Source organism: Bidens hawaiensis, unplaced genomic scaffold (assembly GCF_021521415.1).
Source record: "Bidens hawaiensis isolate Kalapana, Puna unplaced genomic scaffold, B.hawaiensis_p1.1 tig00041143_1, whole genome shotgun sequence".
Classification (NCBI taxonomy): domain Eukaryota; kingdom Viridiplantae; phylum Streptophyta; class Magnoliopsida; order Asterales; family Asteraceae; genus Bidens; species Bidens hawaiensis.
In genome coordinates this window covers 89,918-115,704 of record NW_027497272.1, presented here as the reverse complement: position 1 = coordinate 115,704, position 25,787 = coordinate 89,918, and the positions used below count along the sequence as shown (strand labels likewise).

General features: G+C 40.3%; 1 protein-coding gene across 1 annotated transcript; it reads right to left on the bottom strand.

Moving 5' to 3' along the window:
- Positions 1 to 2,773: 2,773 nt before the first annotated feature.
- On the bottom strand, positions 2,774 to 23,991 carry LOC143592673 (uncharacterized). The gene is made up of 2 exons (XM_077072542.1): positions 22,800 to 23,991; positions 2,774 to 3,907 (listed from the first exon to the last, which is right to left on the bottom strand). The coding sequence occupies exons 1-2, from the start codon at positions 22,839 to 22,841 to the stop codon at positions 2,774 to 2,776; spliced, it is 1,176 nt and encodes a 391-aa protein (XP_076928657.1). The 5' UTR covers positions 22,842 to 23,991.
- Between the last annotated feature and the right edge of the window lie 1,796 nt (positions 23,992 to 25,787).

The window sequence follows — 25,787 nt, the reverse complement described above, 5'->3', positions numbered from 1 at the left end:
TGGAGATGTTGAACAATGCACTATTTTAATTTTAGAAACGATTGGGTTGATAGCAAGCACCTGAAATTTTGAACCTGTTTATGTACTTAAGGTTTAGAAACGATTTTCCGTTAGAGACTGTAACTATATATGTTTGCATCTGCATTAACTGTAAACTCAACAATTTTTGTGGTACTTTTCTTCTGTTTGTGAGTAAGATTTACCGACGTCGTACAATCATTATCTCAGATTTGCTGTTTTGTGCAAATTGAACTTAAAAGAAACAATACATAATTCAAGGTCACTGTAATTTTTTTTTTTTATTTTAGAAAAATTGTAATAAAACTAGCTGAAATTGATTGAGGCAAAATTTTGAATTTAGAATAATGGTATAATAAGTCTCTGGTTTTAAAATAATGGTATAATTGTTAAAGGATATTAAGGTAATCGGGTAATTAAAATAATGTATTGATTGATTTGTAGTAATTAAAGTGGGTCAAGAAAGTCAACTGTGTAGTTGGTCAAAATATGCAAAGTTGAAGAAAGTCAATAGCGGGAGTACAATTGATAAAAACCGCAGCTTATGTTGAGGTTGGATTACAAAAAAAGCCAGAACAGAGCTGTTATGTGTCTGGTCATAACAAAAGCCAGTTGTTTTAAGGTTGAGTTTATATAATGACCATTAATTTGGAGAAGTTAACAAAAGTCAAAAGAACTGGGATTATGCAGCTCTTGATTGAAGCTGTCAAAATGGTGGTCAATGATGGTCAACAGTTTGATGAATCCATTCTAATGCAGATTATTGTTAATCCTAAAAGTCAATGTCAAATGGCAAGTCAACGAATAAAAAGAACTCAATGGCAAATAAAGGAACTGAAATAGTTGCTTTTAATAATGTGTATAATGTCCCAGTAAGGGATATTACAACCCTCAAGACTCGGTATGTGACCAGTAAAGATGTGTATACCTCATTATAACATGAATAGTATAACACAATATAGGCATTGAAGAGCTAAGATGACTCATTACAGTTACCCATTAAGACCTAATATTTGTAATGTTTTATTAAGAAAATTGGATTTCAATAATCCAAACTATTGACTATTGGTCAATATTAATCTCAACTAACAATGTGAACCAACAACAATCCCAGTCTAATGAACATTTAACTCCGTTTATTTCTGCTGACATGGAGTGTGACGTGACATTAACTTGGACCCTACTATATTAATTTTTAATATTTATATTTCAATAAATAATATTTAATAAATATTAATATCCTTCTTATGATGATCATAGGGCGGCGATGGAAAAAACGGAGTTAATATTAATATTAGATTTTCTTCTCTTGCTTTCTAATTCCCAGTTTATATATTTAATTGTCCAGGAAAAGATGCGAACAAAAGTTTCCTTAGGTTGTGAGTGTTCTTCACAAAAGACCAGCTTCAGGTAACATAACTAGTCTGTTTGATGCGCGATACAACAAACCACAAAAATCTAATTCAAACTGTCATCAGCCTACTTTAACTCATATAAGAAGCTCAACTATACTGAGCAGTAGGGCAGAGCGGATAAAATAACGCATAGGGCCATTTTTTTCATTGACAAGCCTCTCTCCCAAAATAAATACTAGAGATGATCATTTAGTCTCGCATAACTCAACTCAGACTACATAATTAGCATACCAATTTTTGGCTGAAAACGTTTTAAAAAGTTCAAATCAACGTAACAATACAGAATGTAATTCCTTGTTACATTCTACAAATCACAAACTTAAATATTCAAAGACTACATTCTAGAATCACCTGAAATGGATTTCCTGGAACTCGGTTGAATGCCCGAAAATCATTTATTTATGCCTAGAATGCTTCTTTTAGAATCGAGAGCTCCTTGAAATCATCCCTGGGAGACTAATCTTGTGAGTGCCTATGTCATACACAAGGCAACGTAGCAGGAGGCCGTGTATCTTGAAATTTCTTTCAAGAATGCAAAACCATACGACTCAAGCCGCCATCTAGACCCAATAATAAGTAATCCTTTCAGTTGATAAATGCTTAGTGGAAGACGACTTATACCCACACCTTCAATATTCAACACTATCAGACATTCCAAAAGTCCTAGTTTCTCAGGTAGTTTATCAAGTAGAATACAGTACGAGAGAAGTAGGCGTCTTAAATACTTCATATTACACATGCTATTGGGAATATCTCGTAAGGATATACAATCTGATAGGTCTAATTCCTCTAAACACTCTAATTTGCCAAGATCCTTGGGTAACTGCTCAAGAAGCCAGCAAGATTTGAGATTTAGATACTTCAAATGTTTCAACATGCAAATGCTATCTGGAAGATGCTTAATCTCTTTCACCGACAAAGTTAGCTCCTCTTAACCATCTAACCGATATAGATCCTTTGGCACCTCCGGAATATTGCCTACAAGTGTAAGCTCTCCTAAACGTTGTAAACCACAAATAGTTGTTGATAAAGACTCAAGGTTTGTGCAAGCACATAGACCGAATGAAATTAGCTTCTCTATATTTCCACTTGATGAGTTCAAAGGTTCATCATAAAAACATTTTAACTGGAACTTTGGCAAATTATTGTTGTGATGCACCGGGCATATATCTATGGACTCAGTAATCAGTTTTAATGTAGTGAAACAATCAAGAGAAAGTAATTCATGCCGCTTAGAAACCACAAAACGTTCAAATCTCGAACAACCGCTTAAGTTTAAGTAGATAAAGTTTTTTAGACATCCCATGGGAGCGTGAATTTCTTGAAGTAGATAACATTCTTTAAGATCTAAGGTATTGATATTCATTGCCATCCCAAGGTTTAGCACATTCAATGGGCATTTGGAGTTCAACAAAGTCATTACATCCCCCAAGATTTAACATCTCGACATTTGGGGTCATCCCAAGGTTAAGGTTACTTAATTTAGAACCATTGAGGTAGATGAATTTGAGATGCGGAAATTCAAAGGGCATATGAAGTTCTACAATGCCATTACATCCTCCAAGATCTAACGTCTTGAGATTTGGAGTCATCCCAAGGTTAAGGTTGCACACCTTAGAAGAACTCAAGTCAAGTAATTCTAGCTTCGTACATTCAAGGGTCATGCGGAGATCTACGAAGTCAATACATCCTCCAAGATGTAATTTAGAGAGATTTGATGTCATCCCAAGGTTAAGGTTAGTCACCTTAGTTTCACAAAGGTAGAGGCAATTGAGAATTGGACATTCAGTAGGCATGTGGAGTTCTACAAAGTCATTACATCCTCTTACATCTAACATCTCTAGATGTGGAATTAGCCCAAGATTAAGGTTACGCACCTTAGAACCACTTTGGTTGAGGAATTTGAGTTGTGAAAATTCAATGGGCATGTAGAGCTCAACAAAATCTTTACATCCTTCAAGATTTAACGTCTCAAGACTTGGAGTCATCTGTAAGTTAAGTTTACTCAACTTAGAACCACTGAGTTTGAGGAATTTGAGTTGGGGAAATTCAACGAACATGTGGAGTTCTACAAACTCTTTATATCCAGAAAGATCTAAAATCTCGAGACTTGGCGTCAAACCTAGGTTAAAGCAACTCACCTTTAAACCACCGAGGTTGAGGAATTTGAGCTTTGGACATTTAGCGAGCTTATGGAATTCTACAAAGTCAATACATCCTTGAAGATTTAACTTCTCCAAACTTGGAGTCATCCCAAGGTTAAGGTTAGTCGCCTTAGAACCACTAAGGTTGAGGGATTTGAGCATTAAACATTTACTAGGCATGTAGAGTTCTACAAAGAACTCACAATGTTCAAGATCTAACGTCTCGAGATTTGGAGTCATCCCAAGGTCAAGGGTGGTCACCTTAGTACCTTTAAGGTTGAGGGAGTTCATATTTAAACATTTAATAGGCATATAGAGTTCTACAAAGTCCTCACATGTAAGGCCCCGAACCCGGTAGCCTTACTTTAGCGTCGGATTTACTCATAAACACAGTTCTTGCAATCAGAGTTAATTAAAACTTTCGCGGAAACGTTTACTTGAAGCATTCGTTACAAAACATTCAATCTCTTATCTGATACTATAAAACAAATCATTATATTTAAAACATCTTTTCTTCCATCTTAAGATGCCAGCCTTTCAATCCATGCCATGTGCCATCCTCATGCTAGTTCTTTGGTCTGATCACCTGCGTGCATACTAAAAGTCAGCTACGCTGAGTGAGTTCTAGTTAATTAAGCAACTTATCATACAACCACTACATGCATCATATACGTATCCGCAGACACGTAGTCCACTATCTAACCTGTTTACCTTACCACTTAGCCTTTTACACCTACCACCTTGCCACTTTGCCACTTTAATAACGTATAACGTTATGCCACTTTGCCACTTTAATAACGTAAAACGTTATGCCACTTTGCCACTTTAATAAGAAGGCACGTATAGGCTTACCCTACCACGTACTATCGTTATGCCACTAACACTCTTACTAGACTCTTGCCACTTCTAACACGCTCTACCTCTACTTGTCTACAACACGCTTCATATCATTTACATAATAAGCAAGTCACATCAACAATCATTCACACATAATAACGATGGCACGTACAGGCTTTCCCTATCACGCGCTCACGTTATGCCACTAACACCCTTACTAGACTCTTGCCACTTCTAACACACTCAACCTCTACCTGCCTATATCACACTTCATATCAGTTCAGTATTTACGTAATAAACAAGCCACATCATAACATTCATACACACTATCAACCACTTGGAATTTACTATCCTTGGCGATACGTGCAATATCCGAAGATCGTTCACGTACCGACAAGCATTATAAAATATATACCTCGTATAACATCTATAGCATACACTTACCACTTAAGGTAAATGTATTCACACTTCACATCGAGTATGCACACAGCCCCGAAAACATAACAAGGAAATGGGGCTAGAAACTCACCTGAACTCTGCTTCTTCCTCCGATAGTTGTAAATCCCTTCTTTAACTGAGCTTGGCTGACTGTATAAGTAACACGTATCAATACTCGCCTGATTTTAATCTGGTGGCCTAGTATTAGATTACTTTTACTTATCGTTTTAATTTATTTTCTAATAGAACTTGACTCTAGGCGAAGTTAAACCTTAGGCGAACTTAGCTTTAGGCGAAGTTGTCATCAGGCGAACTTAGCTTTAGGCGAAATTGTCATCAGGTGAACTTAGCTTTTAGGCGAAGTTGTCATCAGGCGAACTTAGCTTTTAGGCGAAGTTGTCATCAGGCGAACTTAGCTTTTAGGCGAAGTTGTCATCAGGCGAACTTAGCTTTGCAGGCGAAGTTCATCAGGCGAACTTAGCTTGCAGGCGAAGTTGTCGGCTGCAGTTACTGTTCGTCCTTAATCATCTTCGTTTCTTAACCAATAACTCGATTTAGGTATCCACGGAATCGTCTGACCAGCGCCTACAAACCCCAACCATCAAATCGGCCTAACATCGATGTTTAAGGGGTGCGATTTAGGCATATAGGTTACGGGTTCTTTTATCAATCGATTAACCCATCAAATCTTAACCATTTTCAGTATGTTTAGCTTTGTAGGATTCATTTTTACCATACAAACACTGATCTATCATTTCTATACTAATCCAAACCTAAACGAACATGTTCTAGATATAAATGTACCGTAAATTAGTCGAACTACGAACACGAGCTGGTCTTGTTGCTTTGGTTCGTCACGACGATCTAGCACCAACGAGCTCGGGTCCTTGCCTTTGGATCTTGGTTCGGGTTGTGTGTTTTGGGGTGTGTAGAGATTAGGATGGATAAATGGATGGAATGGAAAGAATTGGGGTTTAAGGGGGTATTTATACTCCCTTAAGCCCATGGACCGAAGGCGCATATTTCCTTTTGGTCCATATCTAATCCCATCTAATTATCCTACTAAGTCTTCATATTTTGCTATTATTATTATCGTTCCACTAACTCGTTTATTTCACCCGACAAAATAATATATTAAATATTACTTTAGAAATTTCGGGATGTTACAAGTCTTCCCTCCTTAAAGAGGTTTCGTCCCCGAAACCTAGCTTATTTCTTGCAAAGGAATACCTTTTTTTTTTATAATCGCACACTTTATTGAATCACCTTTGCTTTCTGAGTTATTCTTCTTACTCCTGACTTGTAGTCATCGAGCGGTGATCATGTGTTTTAGCTATTAAGGTAGCTTGTCCATGAGACCCTCAATGTGCCAAGTCTCATCTCACCTTCCCGAGGAACCTTGTTTTATATAATAACGCTAAATACTAAGGCGACGCTTTACCCTCACACAACTATTTATCATAACCAACACGCATTCAAGATAAATTCATAGGTCGTTCATACAAAATCACAAGAAATCACAAGTACTTCATAGCATAAAAGGAAATCATTCAAGCTTGCTAAACAAACATAGGTTCAACTGTAACATAAAACACTCTTTAACTACTAAACATAAAACAACTGTGACATGCCACTTATTCTCCTGCAACCTCCTCAGCAGCTAATAGACCATCCTTTCACGCGTCTCCTCTTCCTTCCCCCACTGCCACGGCTTCTCCACACTCCCTGGCTATGTGACCTGACTTACCACACTTGTAACACTTCTGGTCCTCGGTGCATTCATGGGAGATGTGCCCCTTCCTCCCACATCGGTAGCATTGATTTGGACCAGCCTTGCATTCCCCCAAGTGCATCTTCCCGCACACCTTACATGCTTTCTTTCCTGCCATCTTCTGTGTCTTTCTCCCTGCACGCTCCACGACATCCCTAGCTCTTTTAGTTCCTTTCCCTTCTTCCTCATCTTCCATTTCCACATCATCCGCCGCCAGATCAACATAGACCATCTCCGCCAACTCGACCGCAGACTCAAAGGTAACAGGTTTGTTGGCCCTGACTAACATGCGGACCTTCTGGGGAAGTCCTCTAACGTAGCACTTGATCCGTTTCGCCTCGGTGTTCACCATGTCAGGAACCAGCCTAGACATGCTGTTGAATTCAGTGGTGTACTCACGATGTGTCATCTTGTCCGCCTTCAGATTCAGAAATTTCTTCTCGGCCCTCTCAACCTCCACATCAGCACAGAACCTTTTCATCACTAACTCCTTAAGGTCATCCCACCTCATGGCCTTAATCTCCTCTCGGGTCTTCCTTTGTTCCACAGTTTCCCACCAGTACATGGCCTCATCTTAAAATGCCTAAGTGGCATAACCCACTGTTTGGTCGGGACGGCATTCGCTAATTCGGATTTTCTTGTCCATTGTGGTTATCCACTGGAGAGTAGCGATTGCGTCTCCCAACCCAGTCAGCTTTGGCAGGTCGCATCCTTTGAAGGACTTATAGTTGCACCCATCTTGGCATCTTTTCCTGTCATCGACCTTCAAAGACTTATCCTCACTCGAGGCCTCTCTTTCTCCTTCCCCATCCTTCCTACCATCACCACCCGCCCCTTTAGCAGTTCGTTCACGGCTTCCAGCAGATCTTTCGGGATTTAGGTTCTTCACAGCAACAACTACAGCTTGAACAATGGCTGCTTGAACTGCAGGGCTAAGTTGAACCTCTTTGTTGTTGTTCTGGTCTCCTCCAGCTGCGCTTCCTTCATCTTCGGTGTTAGAAGCTGTCTCAACCGAAAGTTGCTGGACACGACGAGGCCTGCCGCGTCGTCCAGTGCGACCTCCAGCTCCAACAATGTCTCCAGCTCCAGCCATCGTATTCTAAAAGGGAAAACACAAACATCATCACTCAAGGAACTATTTAGTACAAGGATAGCAAGGCTAACAGGTAATAACAGTAGCCAGCTTTGACTAGCTGATCACGTTGCTTTCCGTGTCCTATACACTTCCCTTTATGAGTCTCTTTGTGCTGGTTCTACTTAAGCAGTTAGTCAAATCAAACAATCAATTATTCCTATCCCTGCCGATCACATATCTTTTCTTTCTCATTAACATATGTCATTTAATCATACACTTTACCTTTGCTGATCTTGGTTGAGCGACACATGGCATTCTTGAACTGGCATCTTCTTTCCTTTCTTACTTAAATCTCATTCTCTGTTCGAGTCTAAGCATGTAGGATGCTTAAATCTCTCGAACTTTGCTCTGATACCAAATTGTAAGGCCCCAAACCCGGTAGCCTTACTTTAGCGTCGGATTTACTCATAAACACAGTTCTTGCAATCAGAGTTAATTAAAAATTTCGCGGAAACGTTTACTTGAAGCATTCGTTACAAAACATTCAATCTCTTCTCTGATACTATAAAACAAATCATTATATTTAAAACATCTTTTCATCCATCTTAAGATGCCAGCCGTTCAATCCATGCCATGTGCCATCCTCATGCTAGTTCTTTGGTCTGATCACCTGCGTGCATACTAAAAGTCAGCTACGCTGAGTGAGTTCTAGTTAATCAAGCAACTTATCATACAACCACTACATGCATCATATACGTATCCGCAGACACGTAGTCCACTATCTAACCTGTTGGTGCATAGATGTCAGTAGTTCATATGTCTAAAGTCTGTAATCAAGTCTGTAATATTGTTTATGTAATTGCTTGTTTAGAAGCGAAGTTGTTGACAAGTTCGCTTAGGCGAACTTGTTAACCAAGCGAAGTTGTTGACAAGTTCGCCTAGGCGAACTTGTTCAACGAGCGAAGTTATAGACAACTTCGCCTGAGGCGAAGTTGTCGTGTATTTAAGTAGTTTAACTGTTTACGGTTTATAGGTTAATCAGTTGGTTAGTTAGTGTTTTGGTTGATCGAGTTCAGTTACGTGTGAGTCTATTGACGTGAGTCTGTAAGCATCTCGGTTTGAGTTATCAATATAACGTGTGGTTGTTCGTATTGTGTGTACGTGTGTTCGTGAGCTAATCTTCTACGTCCGTAACGATCTACACAGGGATTCCGCACCTGTGTATATCAGGATATCTTGTGTGATCCGTCCAGGGAACCTACAATTGGTATCAGAGCATTTGCTCGATTGTGTGGTTCGGGATATTCACGCGGGTGTAGAATTCGTCTCATTTCGGGTATTACCGGGACGAGTTTGTGGTATTTTTGCTCATTCTAGCTTCCTACCAGTGTGTTTAAGCCTTCAAACCGTCAAAATCGTCGTTAAAATCCGTTTTTCAGATCTGCAGAAAGTTCAAGTTCGTCAGGCGAAGTTGCTGTTCATCAGGCGAAGTTGCCGTCAAGATTCGTAGGGTTTCAGCGAAGATATAAGGAGAAGCGAAGTTATTCACAACTTCGCCTACCTCCTCAACTTCGCCTAACTCAGCGAAGTTCTTCTCAAGTTCGCCTAGTCAGCGAAGTTCTCTTCAAGTTCGCTTACTTTCTAAGTTCGCTTAACCTAAGCGAAGTTATTCTCAACTTCGCCCAGTTACGCGAATTTAAGAAGGATCCAGCGAAGTTATTACTTAAGCGAAGTTATACTTAACTTCGCCTACAGTACTGTTTCGAAGAAATTTTTCTAACTTCTCCCTTTTCAGAATTTTTCGGGTTTCTTAGTCTTCAAGAAGGATGTCGTCAATCAACATTTCAGAGCTTGTCAAGATGGAAGTTGAAGCGGGGTCGGCTACAAAGGCCCCAAGATTGCTGAAGGGAACCGACTTTGTTGCGTGGAAGGATCAGTTCATACAGTATGTTAAGTACCAGGATGCGAAGATGTGGGTATGCATCCAAGATGGATATATTCCACCGATCATGGAGTATGAGGGTCGAGACCAAATCAAGAAATACAGTAAAATGGAAGAAGAGGAGAAGAAGATGTATGAAGCCGAAAGTAAGGCTTATGCTGCAATCACAATGGCTCTTCCACAGGAGATCCTCCGTACTTTCAGAAAGTATACATCGGCTAGAGAGCTTTGGGAAGCTCTTGAGAGCAGATTCGAAGGAAATGTAGGCATTCGGGCCTCAAAGATAAAGCTGCTTAAAACTCAATTTTCAGTCTTTAAGTACTTAAAGAACGAATCTCTTGATGATATTATCACTCGATATTATCATCTAATGACTGAACTGAGTAACTACTCCATTTCCTACCGAGAAGAAGAAATTGTAGAGAAACTTCTCGATGCTCTCCCACCAAAATGGGAGATGTATACAGTGCTGATGAGGGAAGACAAGGACTTTCCTACTTACGATCTTGAAACCACTGTGAACAAGCTCAGAACTTTTGAGCTTAATATGGTAAGAAAAGAAACATCTATGGATCAGGTTCAAGATCCAGGCATGTACGGTGCGAAAGTAAACTCCAATACAAATTCAAAGACTGATTCTGCCGCCTACTACTCGAAGGGTGAGTCGGGTGCCAATTCTTCACAGGAGGGGCAAGTGTCAGTAAACTCGAATGGGGATGTTTGCTTTGTTGCGGGTGGATCAAGTGGTACTCAACAGACAGCAAACAAGATTAGTGGATCTTTAAGTTCCTCAAGCAATAATTACTCAAAGATGCCAATGAGCGTCAAATCTGCTGAAGAGCAGTTTGGACTCTATGCTTCATTTATTGCTTCTTATGAAAATTATATTCAAGGAAAGGTGGTTGATCCGGTGATGCTAGATGAAGACTACGACCAGATCGATTCTGATGATCTGGAGGAGATGGATTTACAATGGCAGATGGCCATGATAGTGAGGAGAGTGAAGAAGTTCATGCGAAAGACGGGGAGAAAGTTTGTTGGAGGCAGGCCAGGATTTGACAAGTCTAAGGTGAGGTGCTATAACTGTCAACAAAACGGGCACTTTGCCAAAGATTGCAGAAACGAGAGAGTTGAACGTGGTCAGGGCCGGTCTGCACAGCACACTGGAAGTGCTAAAGATGTCAATGCCATGCTGTCTAGAGAAGCAGGTGAATACAACTGGAACCTGCATCTGAATGAAACTAGTGAACAGGCTAATATGGCTAAGGTTGAGAGTGAAGAACGTGAGAAAACCACCGGAGAAGAGAAAGCTACTGGTAAGGAAAAAGCTTTCATGGCAGATAACAATGATCAAATCTCCGAGGTAAGTTCTAAATCTTTTTGTACTAAATGTGAGAATTTGTCTGAGCAACTTGCTACTATAAAAGATCAGTATGTTCGTTTAGATGCTGAATTTAAAACTCTTAAAGAAGATCATCACTTTACGAAAGCAAGAGAAAACAGTTACAAAGTTAAAATAAAAGCATGTGAAAAAGATGTTAAAAGCTTAAAAACTAAACTTGCTGAAAAAATTGAAGTAATTGATCTTAGTTATGAGGTTTTAGAAGAAAAGACTAAACTGATTGCTGAACGAGAAAAGCAGATTGCTGACCACCAGGTGAAAGTGGTGGAACTGAACCGAAAACTGGAGCAGTTCCGAAATTCCTCAGCTATTCTTGATCACCTTGTTAGTGATCAAGGTACCTCTACAAAGAGAGGAGGAATTGGTTATCACGAGGTTCCACCACCGTATAACCACAATTACACTTTTAACCCTAGTGTACAGAAATCTGCTGATTTTGAAGTTCCTCAGACAGTTCCTATCAAGGTTACAAGTAAAGAATCAAGTGTTAGTAGTGGCGAAACGAGTTCGCCTGTTTCAAGTATAAATATTTCTGTTACGAGTCCAGTCTCATCGGATTCGGATAAGTTGTCCGAATCGGGTAAGACAAAAGAGAAGGTTGTGTTACCCACTGGTGGAGAAAAAGATAAAACTTCTAAAAAGAATACTCCACTCAACCCGTACGTCCCACCTTATGTGAGACGAACGGCTGGTAACACTGCCTCTACATCCAAAACAACCTTCGAAAAGAAAATGGAGTATAGGTGTTGTTTTAGATGTAATAAGGTAGGACATCTTGTTGCAGATTGTCCTCTGACGCCGAAATTCAGAGGCGTGAGACCTATTAAAACTGAGCATAAGTCTACTGGTAATTTTAATTCTGTTAAAAATGAAAACCCTTTAATGTTTCGAAACGTAACTAATTCAGGTTTTCACAGAAACAAACCTCAGTTTAACAATGCTAATCACCAAACCGTAAGATATAATACTTTCCACACACATAGGTTTGGTAGGCCTCCCACTCAATTTCCAAGGAGATTTCCTACTAGGACTGACAGGAATTATCCAAATGCTAACTTCGGAAAGCAGAAGTACGGGATGTATAGATCCAAGACCAATTGGTCTTGGGTCCCTAGATTCTAATAATTTGCTTTATTGTGTAGGAACAGTTGAACAGGGCTGCCCACAGTCTTTGGATTGTAGATAGCGGCTGTTCCCGGCACATGACGGGTAACAAATATTTGTTACACGACTTAAAACCTGTTCAGGGAGCGAGAGTTAGTTTTTCAGGTGAAAGTGGAGGAAGAATTACAGGTAAAGGAACGGTGTCCAATGGGAAGATGACACTTGAGAATGTGAATTTTGTGGAAGAGCTGAAGCACAATCTGCTGAGTGTGTCGCAGATTTGTGATAAGGAGTATACTATTCACTTCACGAAGAATGAGGCAATCGTGTTGAAGCCTGGTTTTCAGATACCAGACGAGTGGATAGTGATGAAAGCTCCACGTGATACAAATACGTATGTGATGGATATGAGGTCTACTGAAATGGCCACGGGAGAATCATGTTTAATGACGAAGGCAAGCGAATCAGAATCCGAACTATGGCACAGAAGGATGGGGCACATTCATCTTCGGAAGATGAACCACATTGTCAAAAATGGGCTTGTGATGGGAGTTCCCTTGAAAAGTTTTAACTTTGAAGACAAATGTATAGCATGCAAGAAGGGAAAGCAACACAAGAAATCCCATCTCACCAAGAAAGTCAACTCTATTGCCAGTACTCTAGAACTACTTCACATGGATCTCTTCGGTCCAGTGAATATACAAAGTCTAGGAGGTACTTCTTACTGCTTGGTGATCACTGATGACTACTCGCGATATTCGTGGGTATATTTTCTGAAATCGAAAGATGAGACGGCTCAAATGGTGAAGAATTTGATTACCAAAGTTGAGAACGTCATGAGTAAATCAGTAAAGTTCATCAGAAGTGACAATGGGACAGAGTTCAAGAACTTTGAAATGGAGATCTTCTGTCTTCAGAAAGGAATTGAACATCAATACAGCGCTCCGTATACTCCGCAACAGAATGGAGTGGCTGAAAGGAAGAACCGAACTTTAATTGAAGGAGCCAGGACTATGCTGGCAGATTCGAAGATTCCTGTGATGTTCTGGGCTGAAGCGGTTGCTACAGCCTGCTATGTTCTAAATAGGGTGTTAACCGTTAAGAGACTTGGTAAAACATGTTACGAGCTTATGCATGGAAGGAAGCCCAACTTGAGTGGTCTTGAACCATTCGGGTCCCCTTGTTCGATCTTGAAGAAAAATTCTAAATTTGGGGAAGTAGCCGATGAAGGAATATTAGTTGGTTATGTTGTTGGTACTCCCAACAGACGGGTCTTCAATACTTCGACTTGCAAGGTGGAGGTGGTGTGCAACACTGACATCACAAGTTACCAACCGCCAAAACCTAGCAATGGACCTGCTGAGCTTTTCGACTATGTTAAGCTTTTTAAGTCGTTTAACGTACCGGATTTGGAGATTTCTGAAGAAGAAGAAAGAGCTGCGACGAAGATGATACTCGATGAGGAAGAAAATCTATTACAAAGACAGATGATTGATAAATGTCAACCTTCCTCATCAAACACTATCGATACCCCTGCTGCCTCAACTGAAGAAGAATTTATCAATCCTCTTCACTCTCAGCATGAAACAACCATTGATGAGATCTCTTCTAATTTGGAAGATAATTTGCATGTCGGTTCTGTTCCGACCACGAGAATTCATAAAGATCACCCTTTGGATAATGTGATTGGTGATGTGTCCTCAGGTGTACAAACGAGAAGTAGCTTGAATGAACATACCTGTGTTTATACAAGCATTAAGGAGACAGGAATAATCGATGAATGCCTGTATACCTGTTTTATAAGCCAGATTGAACCGAAAAATTATCAAATGGCTTTAAAGGACAGCTCGTGGGTCGAGGCCATGCAAGAAGAGTTGGCTCAATTTGAGAAGATGGAAGTTTGGACTTTGGTTGAAAAACCAAAGAATGTGCATGCGATTGGCACAAAATGGGTGTTCAAGTGCAAGAGAGATGATAAGGGGATTATTATTAGAAACAAGGCGAGGCTAGTAGTCAAAGGTTTTAATCAACAAGAGGGAATTGATTATAACGAAGTGTTTGCTCCTGTCGCTAGGTTGGAAGCCATAAGACTGTTTTTGGCGTTTGCTGCTCATGAAAAGATGAAGGTGTTTCAGCTAGATGTGAAGAGTGCGTTTTTAAATGGGAAAGTTGATGAGGTTGTGTATGTTGAGCAACCTCCTGGTTTTCCTGACCCAGACTATCCAGATCACGTGTGCAGGTTGAGCAAGGCGTTGTATGGATTACATCAGGCACCTCGTGCCTGGTATGCAACTTTATCGGATTACTTGCTCGAGAATGGTTTTGAAAGAGGGAAAATTGATAGCACGTTGTTCTTCAAAAGAGATGGAAGCGTCTTCCTGCTGGTACAAGTCTACGTGGATGACATTATATTTGCTGCATCAAAAGTCTCCATGTGTCAGGAGTTTGAAGCCGTCATGAAGAAAAGGTTTGAAATGAGTGCTATGGGTGAACTAACTTTCTTTCTAGGATTGCAGGTTAATCAGAGGAAGGACGGGATGTTCATTCATCAGACGAAGTATGTTCATGATGTGCTCAAGCATTTCAAGATGGAGGACAGTTCTCCATATGATACTCCAATCTGCGTCAATCACAAATTGGGTGCTTAAGTAGACGGTGATGCAGATGTGGACCCAACTCAATATCGGGTGATAATAGGTTCTTTAATGTACTTAACTGCATCTAGGCCTGATATAATGTTTGCTGTTTGTCTTTGTGCACGTTTTCAGGCAAATCCAAAAGAATCTCATTTGAAAGGTGCAAAGAGGATACTGCGGTATCTCAAGGGCAAGCCAAAGCTGGGGTTGTGGTACCCGAGAGGAGGAGAATTGGAGCTGGTCGCTTACACAGACTCTGATTATGGAGGGTGCAATCAGAGTCGGAAGTCAACAACTGGAGGATGTCAGTTTCTTGGTGGCAGATTGGTGTCATGGCAATGCAAGAAGCAGACTTCAGTCGCAATCTCAACCTGTGAGGCAGAATACATGGCTGCATCCAACTGCTGCTCTCAGGTTCTTTGGATACAACAACAGCTGCGCGACTATGGTCTGAATTTCTTACTTACTCCTATTTGCATTGATAACACAGCTGCTATCTCAGTAACTAACAATCCCGTGAAACATAGTAAAACTAAACACATTGACATACATCATCATTTCATACGGGATTGTGCTGAGAAGAAACTGATAATTCTTGAAAAGGTGGATACACTTGATAATTTTGCTGATTTATACACTAAAGCGTTTGACAAATCCAGATTTCAAAACCTTATTGAACTGAATGGGATGATCAATCCCGAGTAACCATGCTTTTCTTGTGTTATTTAAAAAAAAAAAAAAAAAAAAAAAAAAAAAAACGTCACTAATCGCTTAAAATTATGTCGGTTACATTAGTTTGAAGGACTTGTCTTCGGATATGTTTTGGTCCTCATTTTCTACTTGTAGATTTTGAGGATAGCCATTAACCAGATTACTGATAGTGACCGGGGCGGTTTATGATGAATTTTTCGTTCTTTCGCTTAAAATTAGTCGATCATACTTAGTTAGAAGGACACATACTAGTATGTGGTCGGTCCAGCTGATCCATTGGATCTTCGGGATAGCCGTTTACCTGAAGACTTTGTTTTGGTCGGGGCGATAAATGTTAAATTTTTTTTTAGAGGGAAATGAAATTATTTTTCAAGTCTGTTACTTCGTAAGAAGTTCGTTAGCTATGTTAAACGGAATATTGATCCAACCTTGGAAAATGATAGTATACTAATTCTGTGTGCTTAGCTAGTGAAGTTATTAGGCTTAAAAGGCTTTAGGACAGCCATTGTATGTCATGGTAACTTTTAATGGTGCGTAAAAGTAGATGTGATACAAACTAAATTTAATTGATTTTACGTGGAAACTCCTTAAGAGTTTTGCGTGTCTTCATATATATCTTTTCGAATGAAAGGCAGAAAAGCGATTACCCAGTCATACACGAGCCCATATGTGTTCTGATTCCCGTGAAGATAGCGTTTCAAGATACTGCAGTGATCCAGATTCGGGACTTGCAGTTAATTTCTACTTTGAAGTCTATGTTTATTTAAAAAAAAATCTATATTTGGAGTTATTGAAACATATTAGTGATGATAAAATCAAGACTTCTCAATCTTAGAGTAAGAAGAAGAACGGGAACCAGAAGAAGAGTATTTACAATTTAATCAGACACTATGGGTCGAAGTCAATTCGGGGTGACTTGGGGAAAGCCAAATACGCTTTGAGGATAGATAGGAGGCATCAATATTTCTGAGTTGTTGCCCACTTAAATTTTAAGGATTAATTGAACCTAACTCGTATCACAGAAACGATGAAAACCATCTTAAGTATATTACCTGCTTACAACCTGTCTCTATATGTCATAATACAGCTAAACACGGATCTATGTGACAGTCACGTAGTTAGTATGATTCCTGTTCGGATCTTTTCTAAAACGTAGCAGCCCCTACCGAGACTGAAATTTGATCCCTTATACTTTAAATTTTTAAGTTTTTGTACTTAGATAATTTTATGATTTTTCAACTGGTTACTTAGAATTGATCATGTTATTTATGTCTTCTTGGAAAGTTTTATAACTTAATTGGAAAATTGTTAAAATTATAAGGTTTGATTTTGTAAATATATAGGCGATGTTGTTGAACAGGCGAAGTTGTGGTTAACTTCGCCTAGGCGAAGTTATCTGTAACTTCGCCTGTACAACAGATCCCCTATATAAGGATACTTAAGGTCAAAACTGTTCATCAGTTTATTAAAATTCAGCGAACTTATTCAAGCTTATTCTCCGGCGAACTTGTTCTTTACACCGTTTACGTGTTATCTATTCCGATTTTCACACCGATCAAAGGTTCGAGATGTTGCATTATCGTATATTACAAGTTCTTTCATGATAATCAAGGGTCGTTTCGACCCGGTTATTAACCTCGAACCAATCGGTTTTGAAACCGATTCTCTTAACTTGTGTTTTTACGTTTTAAACACTATACTGATCGTCAACATGTCCGTAAAACTTATGTTTACGAGTGCTTAATCGTCTAAAACAAGCCGAATCATCAACTACACGTTGTTCCATGAATCTCACTGTCGTCGATTCAGATTCAGGCGAAGTTAGGGTTTAGGCGAAGTTATCTGTAACTTCGCCTGGAGCTTAAGTTCGCCTGAGGCGAAGTTAACCGTTACTTCGCCCGAAGCTTAAGTTATCCTGAGGCGAAGTTATCCGTAACTTCGCCCAGAACTTAAATTCGCCTGAGGCGATGTTGTGATGAGGCGAAGTTAACTTTAACTTCGCCTAAGATCAATTTTACTTAGTTTTAATTAGACGAACTTAAAACTGAAGCGAAGTTGTTCCCAACTTCGCCTCAACTTTAACTTCGCCTATACAGAGTTTATCACAACTTCGCTCATGGTAACAAAGCGAACTTGTGCTATGTCTTTGTGTCGTTCTAACTTGGTTAGTTTGTTGCAGATATGGCTGCGATAGCTGGTGCTGGTGGTGCAGGAGGAGACGATGGGGATAACCAACGTCAATTCTTCCCGGGTCACAACATGTACATTACACTTGACCCGGAAGCGAGAGGCGTTGACGATTATCGCGAGATTATAACGTTCCTCCTGCGCTCGAGGATTTTTTACGCGATTACCAACACTCTACCGATATCTCTACCGAACATCGAAGACTTCTGGGAGACGGTAGAATATGATTGCCGTGTTGAGCCCCCGGTGATGAGAGCTACGGTGAACAATCAACAGGTTCAGTTCAACTCTGAACAGATCCAGGTGGCGCTACGGTTCGGAGACGAGACTCTAGACGATCCTACAGAGTTCGTAGCTCCTTTTCGTGATGGAGCATTTCTTCGAATGGGCTACTCTGGTCCATTAGGAGACACCCAGAGGAGGAAGGGTTTCCTTCTAGACCAGTGGCGCTTCCTCATGCACGTTATGATCGTGTGCATGTCGGGGAGGAAGGCGGGCACAGATGGTATGGGTGCGACCATGCAGTCTGCCATGACTGCACTGACCTATAACAAGCGTTATAGTTTCAGTCAAATGGTCTTTTACGAGCTTGATAGAAAAAGACGGGCGATGTCTCGGGAGCGGTTCATCATGTACCCACGCTTTCTACAGATGATATTGAACCATGTGGCTCCGAGTCTACCTCAGAGACGCTCCGATCAGATACGTCGAATCAGTGAGCAAACGTATCTTTGCTCAGTGCCGCACGTCAAGTGCGAGGAGCAATCCTGAACGTCGTCCCAGGCATACTCCTCTATTTGGGTTTTTAATCAACCCAGAGTATGTTCCTGCTGGTGGGGACGAGTTCAGAGATCCTCAACCGCAACAGGCAAGAGCAACTCAAGCTGTACCTGCTCCTGCTGTGCCTGTTGCATCTACTGCAGAGGATATAGACCTTGACGTTGTTTTTGGAGGTCAAGGCTATTTTGATATGGATCATGTGGAAGAGGTGCAAGTTTCAGCTGCACAAAGTTTGGGTGTGAGTATGACTAGAGCAGCTACGTCGATGGCTGACTCCGATTTGGACGAGATTATGAATGAGGGGAGACGGTTGATGGTGTCTCGGGAAAGAACGATTGGGAAGAGGAAGAGAACAGAGGATGATGATGAGTCGGAAGAAGAAGAGGACATTCATAAGCTGATTAGAAGATTAAGACGGGAGAGGACAGGTGCTGGCATGGGAGCTGGAGAGACTTCAAGGACTGTAAGATTTGCTCCGGCCGCACTGTCTGGTATGTCCATTGTTCCTTCTTCTATACAGGTGACGAGTACAAGCGCTGCGGATGTTCCCGTGGTGGCTACATCAACGGCTGGCATTCCATCCACCACTATCATCCAGACGTCGACTCCGGAGATCGTGTCTCTACCACCGCCAACGCTTACTCAATCGGTGGTAGCTGCTCGTTTTGTGGAGTCAACGGTCGTCACTGCTGCAGGGTTATCAGGTATGATACCACCTGCGGTTACGCCTGCTTCTGGAGTCTCGCCTTCGCCAATGTCAGACACAGAAAGGATAGCTTCACTAGAGCGGATCGTGGCAGAACAGTCGAAGACTATTCAAAGCCTAGTGGAAGCAAATCAACTACAGGCATCCCTCCTGGTTGAGCATGGGAAAATCATAGATGCCTTGAAGGAGTTCTTGGCATCTCAGGGGGAGATGAGCTGTAAGGGCGACGAGCTCAGATCGAAGAAGAGGAATGACCGAGACGATGATCCCAATGCATCGAAAGATGCAGGTGGTGAGCTGCCAAGAACTTCTGAAGCTCTTGGTACTTCCACAGCTGAGGGGGAGTCTACTGACGTGGCTGGTGGTTCTGGTGATGATGTAGTGTTAGTTGAAGATGATGTGATAGATGCGCTGAAAAAGCTGGACGATGAGATGTTCAGTGACGATGTTCTGTTTGATGAAGATGTGCTGCCGAATGATATGATTGAGAAGATCGGTGAGCAGATTGAGATTGAAGGTGGAATAGAAGAGGGGGAGATAGTAGAAGAAAACGTTGAACACGAGATCCCTGAGGTTGAGAAAGCCGATGTGAGGGCTGAGATGGATGAGACTACTGAGTGGGAGGAGCAGCCTAGGTGGAAGGAAGGCTGTGCTCATTGGTTTATCAAGACCAAGAAGCCTGCTGTTCCAGCCATGTTCAAGAAGAGCTATAACATTAAAGGCTATGCTGAGTCGAAGAAGGGAATCATCTGTTGGATTTATGATGAACAGATCAAGTTATTTGTGGTGAAACGTTATGATGGCATTCAATACTTCAAGAGAATGTTGAGATCTTTCAACACGTTGCCGGAATGCGAGGTGAAAGATTTGGCCAGGTTGGGCCTGATAAACAGAAGTGACAACAATATGGCAAGAATGATTGAGAAGATTGTGTGGAAAGAAGGAATAAAAGAAAAGAAGTTTGAACTATTAAAGCCACAAAAGGGAAAGCTCGTGGAGGATACAGAGAGGGAATTGAGAGCAGATGGCAAGCCATGGATGGTGATGAAGTACAAACCGATCCGATGCATCAAGGAGGTTCCAATGAATATTATGCCTCAAGATGTGTTGAAGAATCTAAAATGGTGGTACGTTGATTGCCAGACTGCAGAAGCCGTGATGGAAGACGAAGATGAACAAGAAGTGCTGAGGGTGTATGACCCGATGCATCTTGTTAACTTATCGAAAGCTGATTTGCAAGCGTTGAACGAAAAGAAGATATTCTACATTCCTGCTTGGAAGGATGAAGCAAGGAAATATCAGCGAGTAGTCACGGTGTGTGTGAGAGAAGGAGTGCACGCTTGAAGATACAGGATTACGAGACAAGAGCTGAAAGATCAAGATATGAAGCTACTGCCAAGGGGGAGTCTGTTGGTGCATAGATGTCAGTAGTTCATATGTCTAAAGTCTGTAATCGAGTCTGTAATATTGTTTATGTAATTGCTTGTTTAGAAGCGAAGTTGTTGACAAGTTCGCTTAGGCGAACTTGTTAACCAAGCGAAGTTGTTGACAAGTTTGCCTAGGCGAACTTGTTCAACGAGCGAAGTTATAGACAACTTCACCTGAGGCGAAGTTGTCGTGTATTTAAGTAGTTTAACTGTTTACGGTTTATAGGTTAATCAGTTGGTTAGTTAGTGTTTTGGTTGATCGAGTTCAGTTACGTGTGTGTCTATTGACGTGAGTCTGTAAGCATCTCGGTTTGAGTTATCAATATAACGTGTGGTTGTTCGTATTGTGTGTACGTGTGTTCGTGAGCTAATCTTCTACGTCCGTAACGATCTAAACAGGGATTCCGCACCTGTGTATATCGGGATATCTCGTGTGATCCGTCCAGGGAACCTACATAACCTGTTTACCTTACCACTTAGCCTCTTATTTACACCTACCACCTTGCCACTTTGCCACTTTAATAACGTATAACGTTATGCCACTTTGCCACTTTAATAACGTATAACGTTATGCCACTTTGCCACTTTAATAACGTAAAACGTTATGCCACTTTGCCACTTTAATAACGAAGGCACGTATAGGCTTACCCTACCACGTACTATCGTTATGCCACTAACACTCTTACTAGACTCTTGCCACTTCTAACACGCTCTACCTCTACTTGTCTACAACACGCTTCATATCATTTACATAATAAGCAAGTCACATCAACAATCATTCACACATAATAACGATGGCACGTACAGGCTTTCCCTATCACGCGCTCACGTTATGCCACTAACACCCTTACTAGACTCTTGCCACTTCTAACACACTCAACCTCTACCTGCCTATATCACACTTCATATCAGTTCAGTATTTACGTAATAAACAAGCCACATCATAACATTCATACACACTATCAACCACTTGGAATTTACTATCCTTGGCGATACGTGCAATATCCGAAGATCGTTCACGTACCGACAAGCATTATAAAATATATACCTCGTATAACATCTATAGCATACACTTACCACTTAAGGTAAGTGTATTCACACTTCACATCGAGTATGCACACAGCCCCGAAAACATAACAAGGAAATGGGGCTAGAAACTCACCTGAACTCTGCTTCTTCCTCCGATAGTTGTAAATCCCTTCTTTAACTGAGCTCGGCTGACTGTATAAGTTACACGTATCAATACTCGCCTGATTTTAATCTGGTGGCCTAGTATTAGATTACTTTTACTTATCGTTTTAATTTATTTTCTAATAGAACTTGACTCTAGGCGAAGTTAAACCTTAGGCGAACTTAGCTTTAGGCGAAGTTGTCATCAGGCGAACTTAGCTTTAGGCGAAGTTGTCATCAGGCGAACTTAGCTTTTAGGCGAAGTTGTCATCAGGCGAACTTAGCTTTTAGGCGAAGTTGTCATCAGGCGAACATAGCTTTGCAGGCGAAGTTCATCAGGCGAACTTAGCTTGCAGGCGAAGTTGTCGGCTGCAGCTACTGTTCGTCCTTAATCATCTTCGTTTCTTAACCAAATAACTCGATTTAGGTATCCACGGAATCGTTTGACCAGCGCCTACAAACCCCAACCATCAAATCGGCCTAACATCGATGTTTAAGGGGTGCGATTTAGGCATATAGGTTACGGGTTCTTTTATCAATCGATTAACCCATCAAATCTTAACCATTTTCAGTAAGTTTAGCTTTGTAGGATTCGTTTTTACCATACAAACACCGATCTATCATTTCTATACTAATCCAAACCTAAACGAACATGTTCTCGATATAAACGTACCGTAAATGAGTCGAACTACGAACACGAGCCAGTCTTGTTGCTTTGGTTCGTCACGACGATCTAGCACCAACGAGCTCGGGTCCTTGCCTTTGGATCTTGGTTCGGGTTGTGTGTTTTGGAGTGTGTAGAGATTAGGATGGATAAATGGATGGAATGGAAAGGATTGGGGTTTAAGGGGGTATTTATACTCCCTTAAGCCTATGGACCGAAGGCCCATATTTCCTTTTGGTCCATATCTAATCCCATCTAATTATCCTACTAAGTCTTCATATTTTGCTATTATTATTATCGTTCCACTAACTCGTTTATTTCACTCGACAAAATAATATATTAAATATTACTTTAGAAATTTCGGGATGTTACATCACAATATTTAAGATCTAACTTTTCGAGATCTGGAGTCATCCCAAGGTTAAAGGTTTTCAACTTTGAAAAGTTGAGGTTAAGGAATCTGAGTTTATTAAGGCCCTATTATAAGAAGAAAAATGATTATCTGTTTAATGAAAAAATATAGCATTATGCAAAATAACCAATCAACCATTACTCTACCTTTCTTTCTCCCCGTTCCCAAAGTTCAAAAATATTGCTCCGCTTCATTTCTAGGTTACGCAACATATTTGCTTGAAATGCTTTAGGTAAACACCTAAAAGGGTATCTATGTCAATGTAGAGCTCGTAAAGTATTTGGTAAGTATTGGCAAACTTCATCATCATCATTTTTCCATTTGTGAAAGCAATTATCCACATAAAGAAATCTAAGTTCTTTCATCTTTTTAAGGCCTTTCATGATAACAGTCGGATGGAGATCCATGTTCTCCAATTTCATATATCTTGTTGCGTTAGTACCCTGTAATATGAAAAGTTGACAAGAAACTTTTAGAAATAAAATTGTGTTAGTTTTCCATCTCACAAAAAACTTGAATCTTACCAAGTCATTATTCAATATATCTTCAATTTCCTCTTTAACCCATAATCGGTTATGCTGTTTAGGCTCGTCAGGGTGCAGATGACGGATAACATTCTTGCCCATTTCTTCTATTGGTTATGCAGCCATAGAACACCATATTCCGAAATAGTTAACAAAGATTTTTGCTCAAGAACCCTTAAACCAATTTCAGCATGATATCCACAACTTTCAAGCATTCTGATAGCTTTCTTCTTTTTCATACCCTTTAGTATGCATGCAACATCTAAAAATATTTCTTTGTGATCATTCTCTAGACATTTGAAACTTAGTTCCAGTCTTTTTAAAGTTTGATCTTCCGGGATTCTTTTGTCTTTCTATGGCATCTACCCATTCTCGCTCGGTTTTACGACAAAGAAAGGAACCCAAAAATTTGATTGTTAAGGGAAGTCCAGTAGCATAATGTACAACTTTTCCTGACAACTCTTCATATCCTTGAATAGGAATATCTCTCTTAAATGCATACCTACTAAAAAGAGAAATTGCTTCCTCGTGTGATAACAAATTGACATTATGAATAGCGTCATTATGAACTCCATGTGCTACCAAGACATGCTCATCTCTTGTGGTGATAATGATTTTACTTCCTGGCTTAAACGCCTGTGTATAAAGATTCAATCAGATTTCTAAAAATCCATCACAAAACAAATAAATCTTAAATCTACAAGTTGGAATTTGACAATAAAAATGAGATGAGGAATTACCCATCAAGAGTGTTCTTCAACTCCCACCCAGCTAGATTGGCTGTTTCTTTGAGAGCATCTCTCCATCTACCAACAGCCTCCTTCTCTACATGCTTTGCGAAGGCTTCTCCAACTGCCCCAGTTTGGTTGCGGATTTCGGTGGGTTCTACATCGTAGAAGATGGGGTAAGCAGTATGCTCCATCGTCTTATGGCACTCCACAATCTTTACAAGCTCGTCCAAGCACCACGATGAAGATATTAGACCACAACCGAAACCGGATCCACAACCCGGTCCATGCACTTAACTTTGGTCCACGGTTATTAATTCAAAATTTGAATTAGTTTGAATATTGTATTATTTTTTGTATTGATTTAGTCTTCCTTGCTTGTTGTATTCTTTCCTAATCTTTAGTCATTTATTATGTATTTATATTTTACACATTCAATGAAATAAATTATTCCATTACAACTTAATATGGTATCAGCCAGAAAAGATATGATCACCACTACCTGCCGCCCTATATCTTCCGTTTCCGGCCATCTTCCTCCTAAAGCATGTCGATTGAGAACAACCAAATCACATCTATTTCTTCCATTCATATCACATCAACCTCTAAAACATGGCAAAATATAAACAACTCTCAACCTCAAGGCATACTACCAACTCCATATCAACCCAACAAAATTTCGGCCATTCTTAGGAAAATGCCAATTTTATTTTAAACAAGGCCATTCTCTCACCTTTTGTTATGCATTCAAAAAGCTACACACAAACATAACCCTTCCCACATATCAACCACAAGCACATATGAAGGGAATCAACAGCAATAACACTTCCAACCCCACTTGGTTATTTGACAGTGGAGCTTCTCACCACATTACCAATGATCTCAACGCCTTGTCGTTTCACACTCCATATGATGGTAATCAGGAACTAATCATTGGTGATGGTTCGCCACTTATTATAACTCATATTGGCTCTATTAATCTTCCTTTTCCAATGTCTCTTTCACACTAAACAACGTCCTTTGCGTTCCGTCTATCTCACGTAATATCATATCTATATCTCGTTTATATATTGATAACAATATACTAATTCAATTCTTCTCTTTCAATTTTGTTATCAAAGACTCCCAAACTCATCTACCACTCCTAAGGGGAACAACTAGTAACGGTAACTATGAGCTTCAGCCTTCAACCCGACCACCTCATGTTTTTCACATGAGGCTTCCTTTTGGCACCATCGCCTAGGACATCCACATTCCAAAGTCAAGCAACATTTAGCATCATCCATTTCTTCAATTTTAGATTTTCATGATCATTGTAATTCATGTTCCATCAATAAGAGTCATAAACTCCCATTTCATATTTCTTCAATTACTTCTAATGCACCATTAGAAATCTTGTTTTCCGATGTATGGACCTCACCGGTTCCCTCTTTTGATGGATTCAAATATTACATAATTTTTGTGGACCACTTTACAAAATACATTTGAATTTATCCTTTGAAACAAAAGTCAGACTCTCTCGACACTTTTACTCGTTTCCAACGCCTAGTTGAAAACTATTTTCAATCCAAAATTAAAACCCTATATTCCGATAACAGGGGTGAATATCTTAAATTATCTTCCCACCTATCATCTTGTGGTATATCTCACCTCACATCCCCGCCTCACACCCCGGAGCACAACGGCTATGCAGAAC

What these genes read in the sequence shown, in the direction of transcription:
- LOC143592673 (XM_077072542.1), bottom strand. Translation starts at nt 22,841, where the DNA reads ATGACTCCAGATCTCGAAAAGTTAGATCTTAAATATTGTGAT. An exon ending in TAGATCTTAAATATTGTGAT is followed by an intron (nt 3,908 to 22,799) that starts GTAACATCCCGA and finishes CTTACATGTGAG; the next exon opens with GACTTTGTAGAACTCTATAT.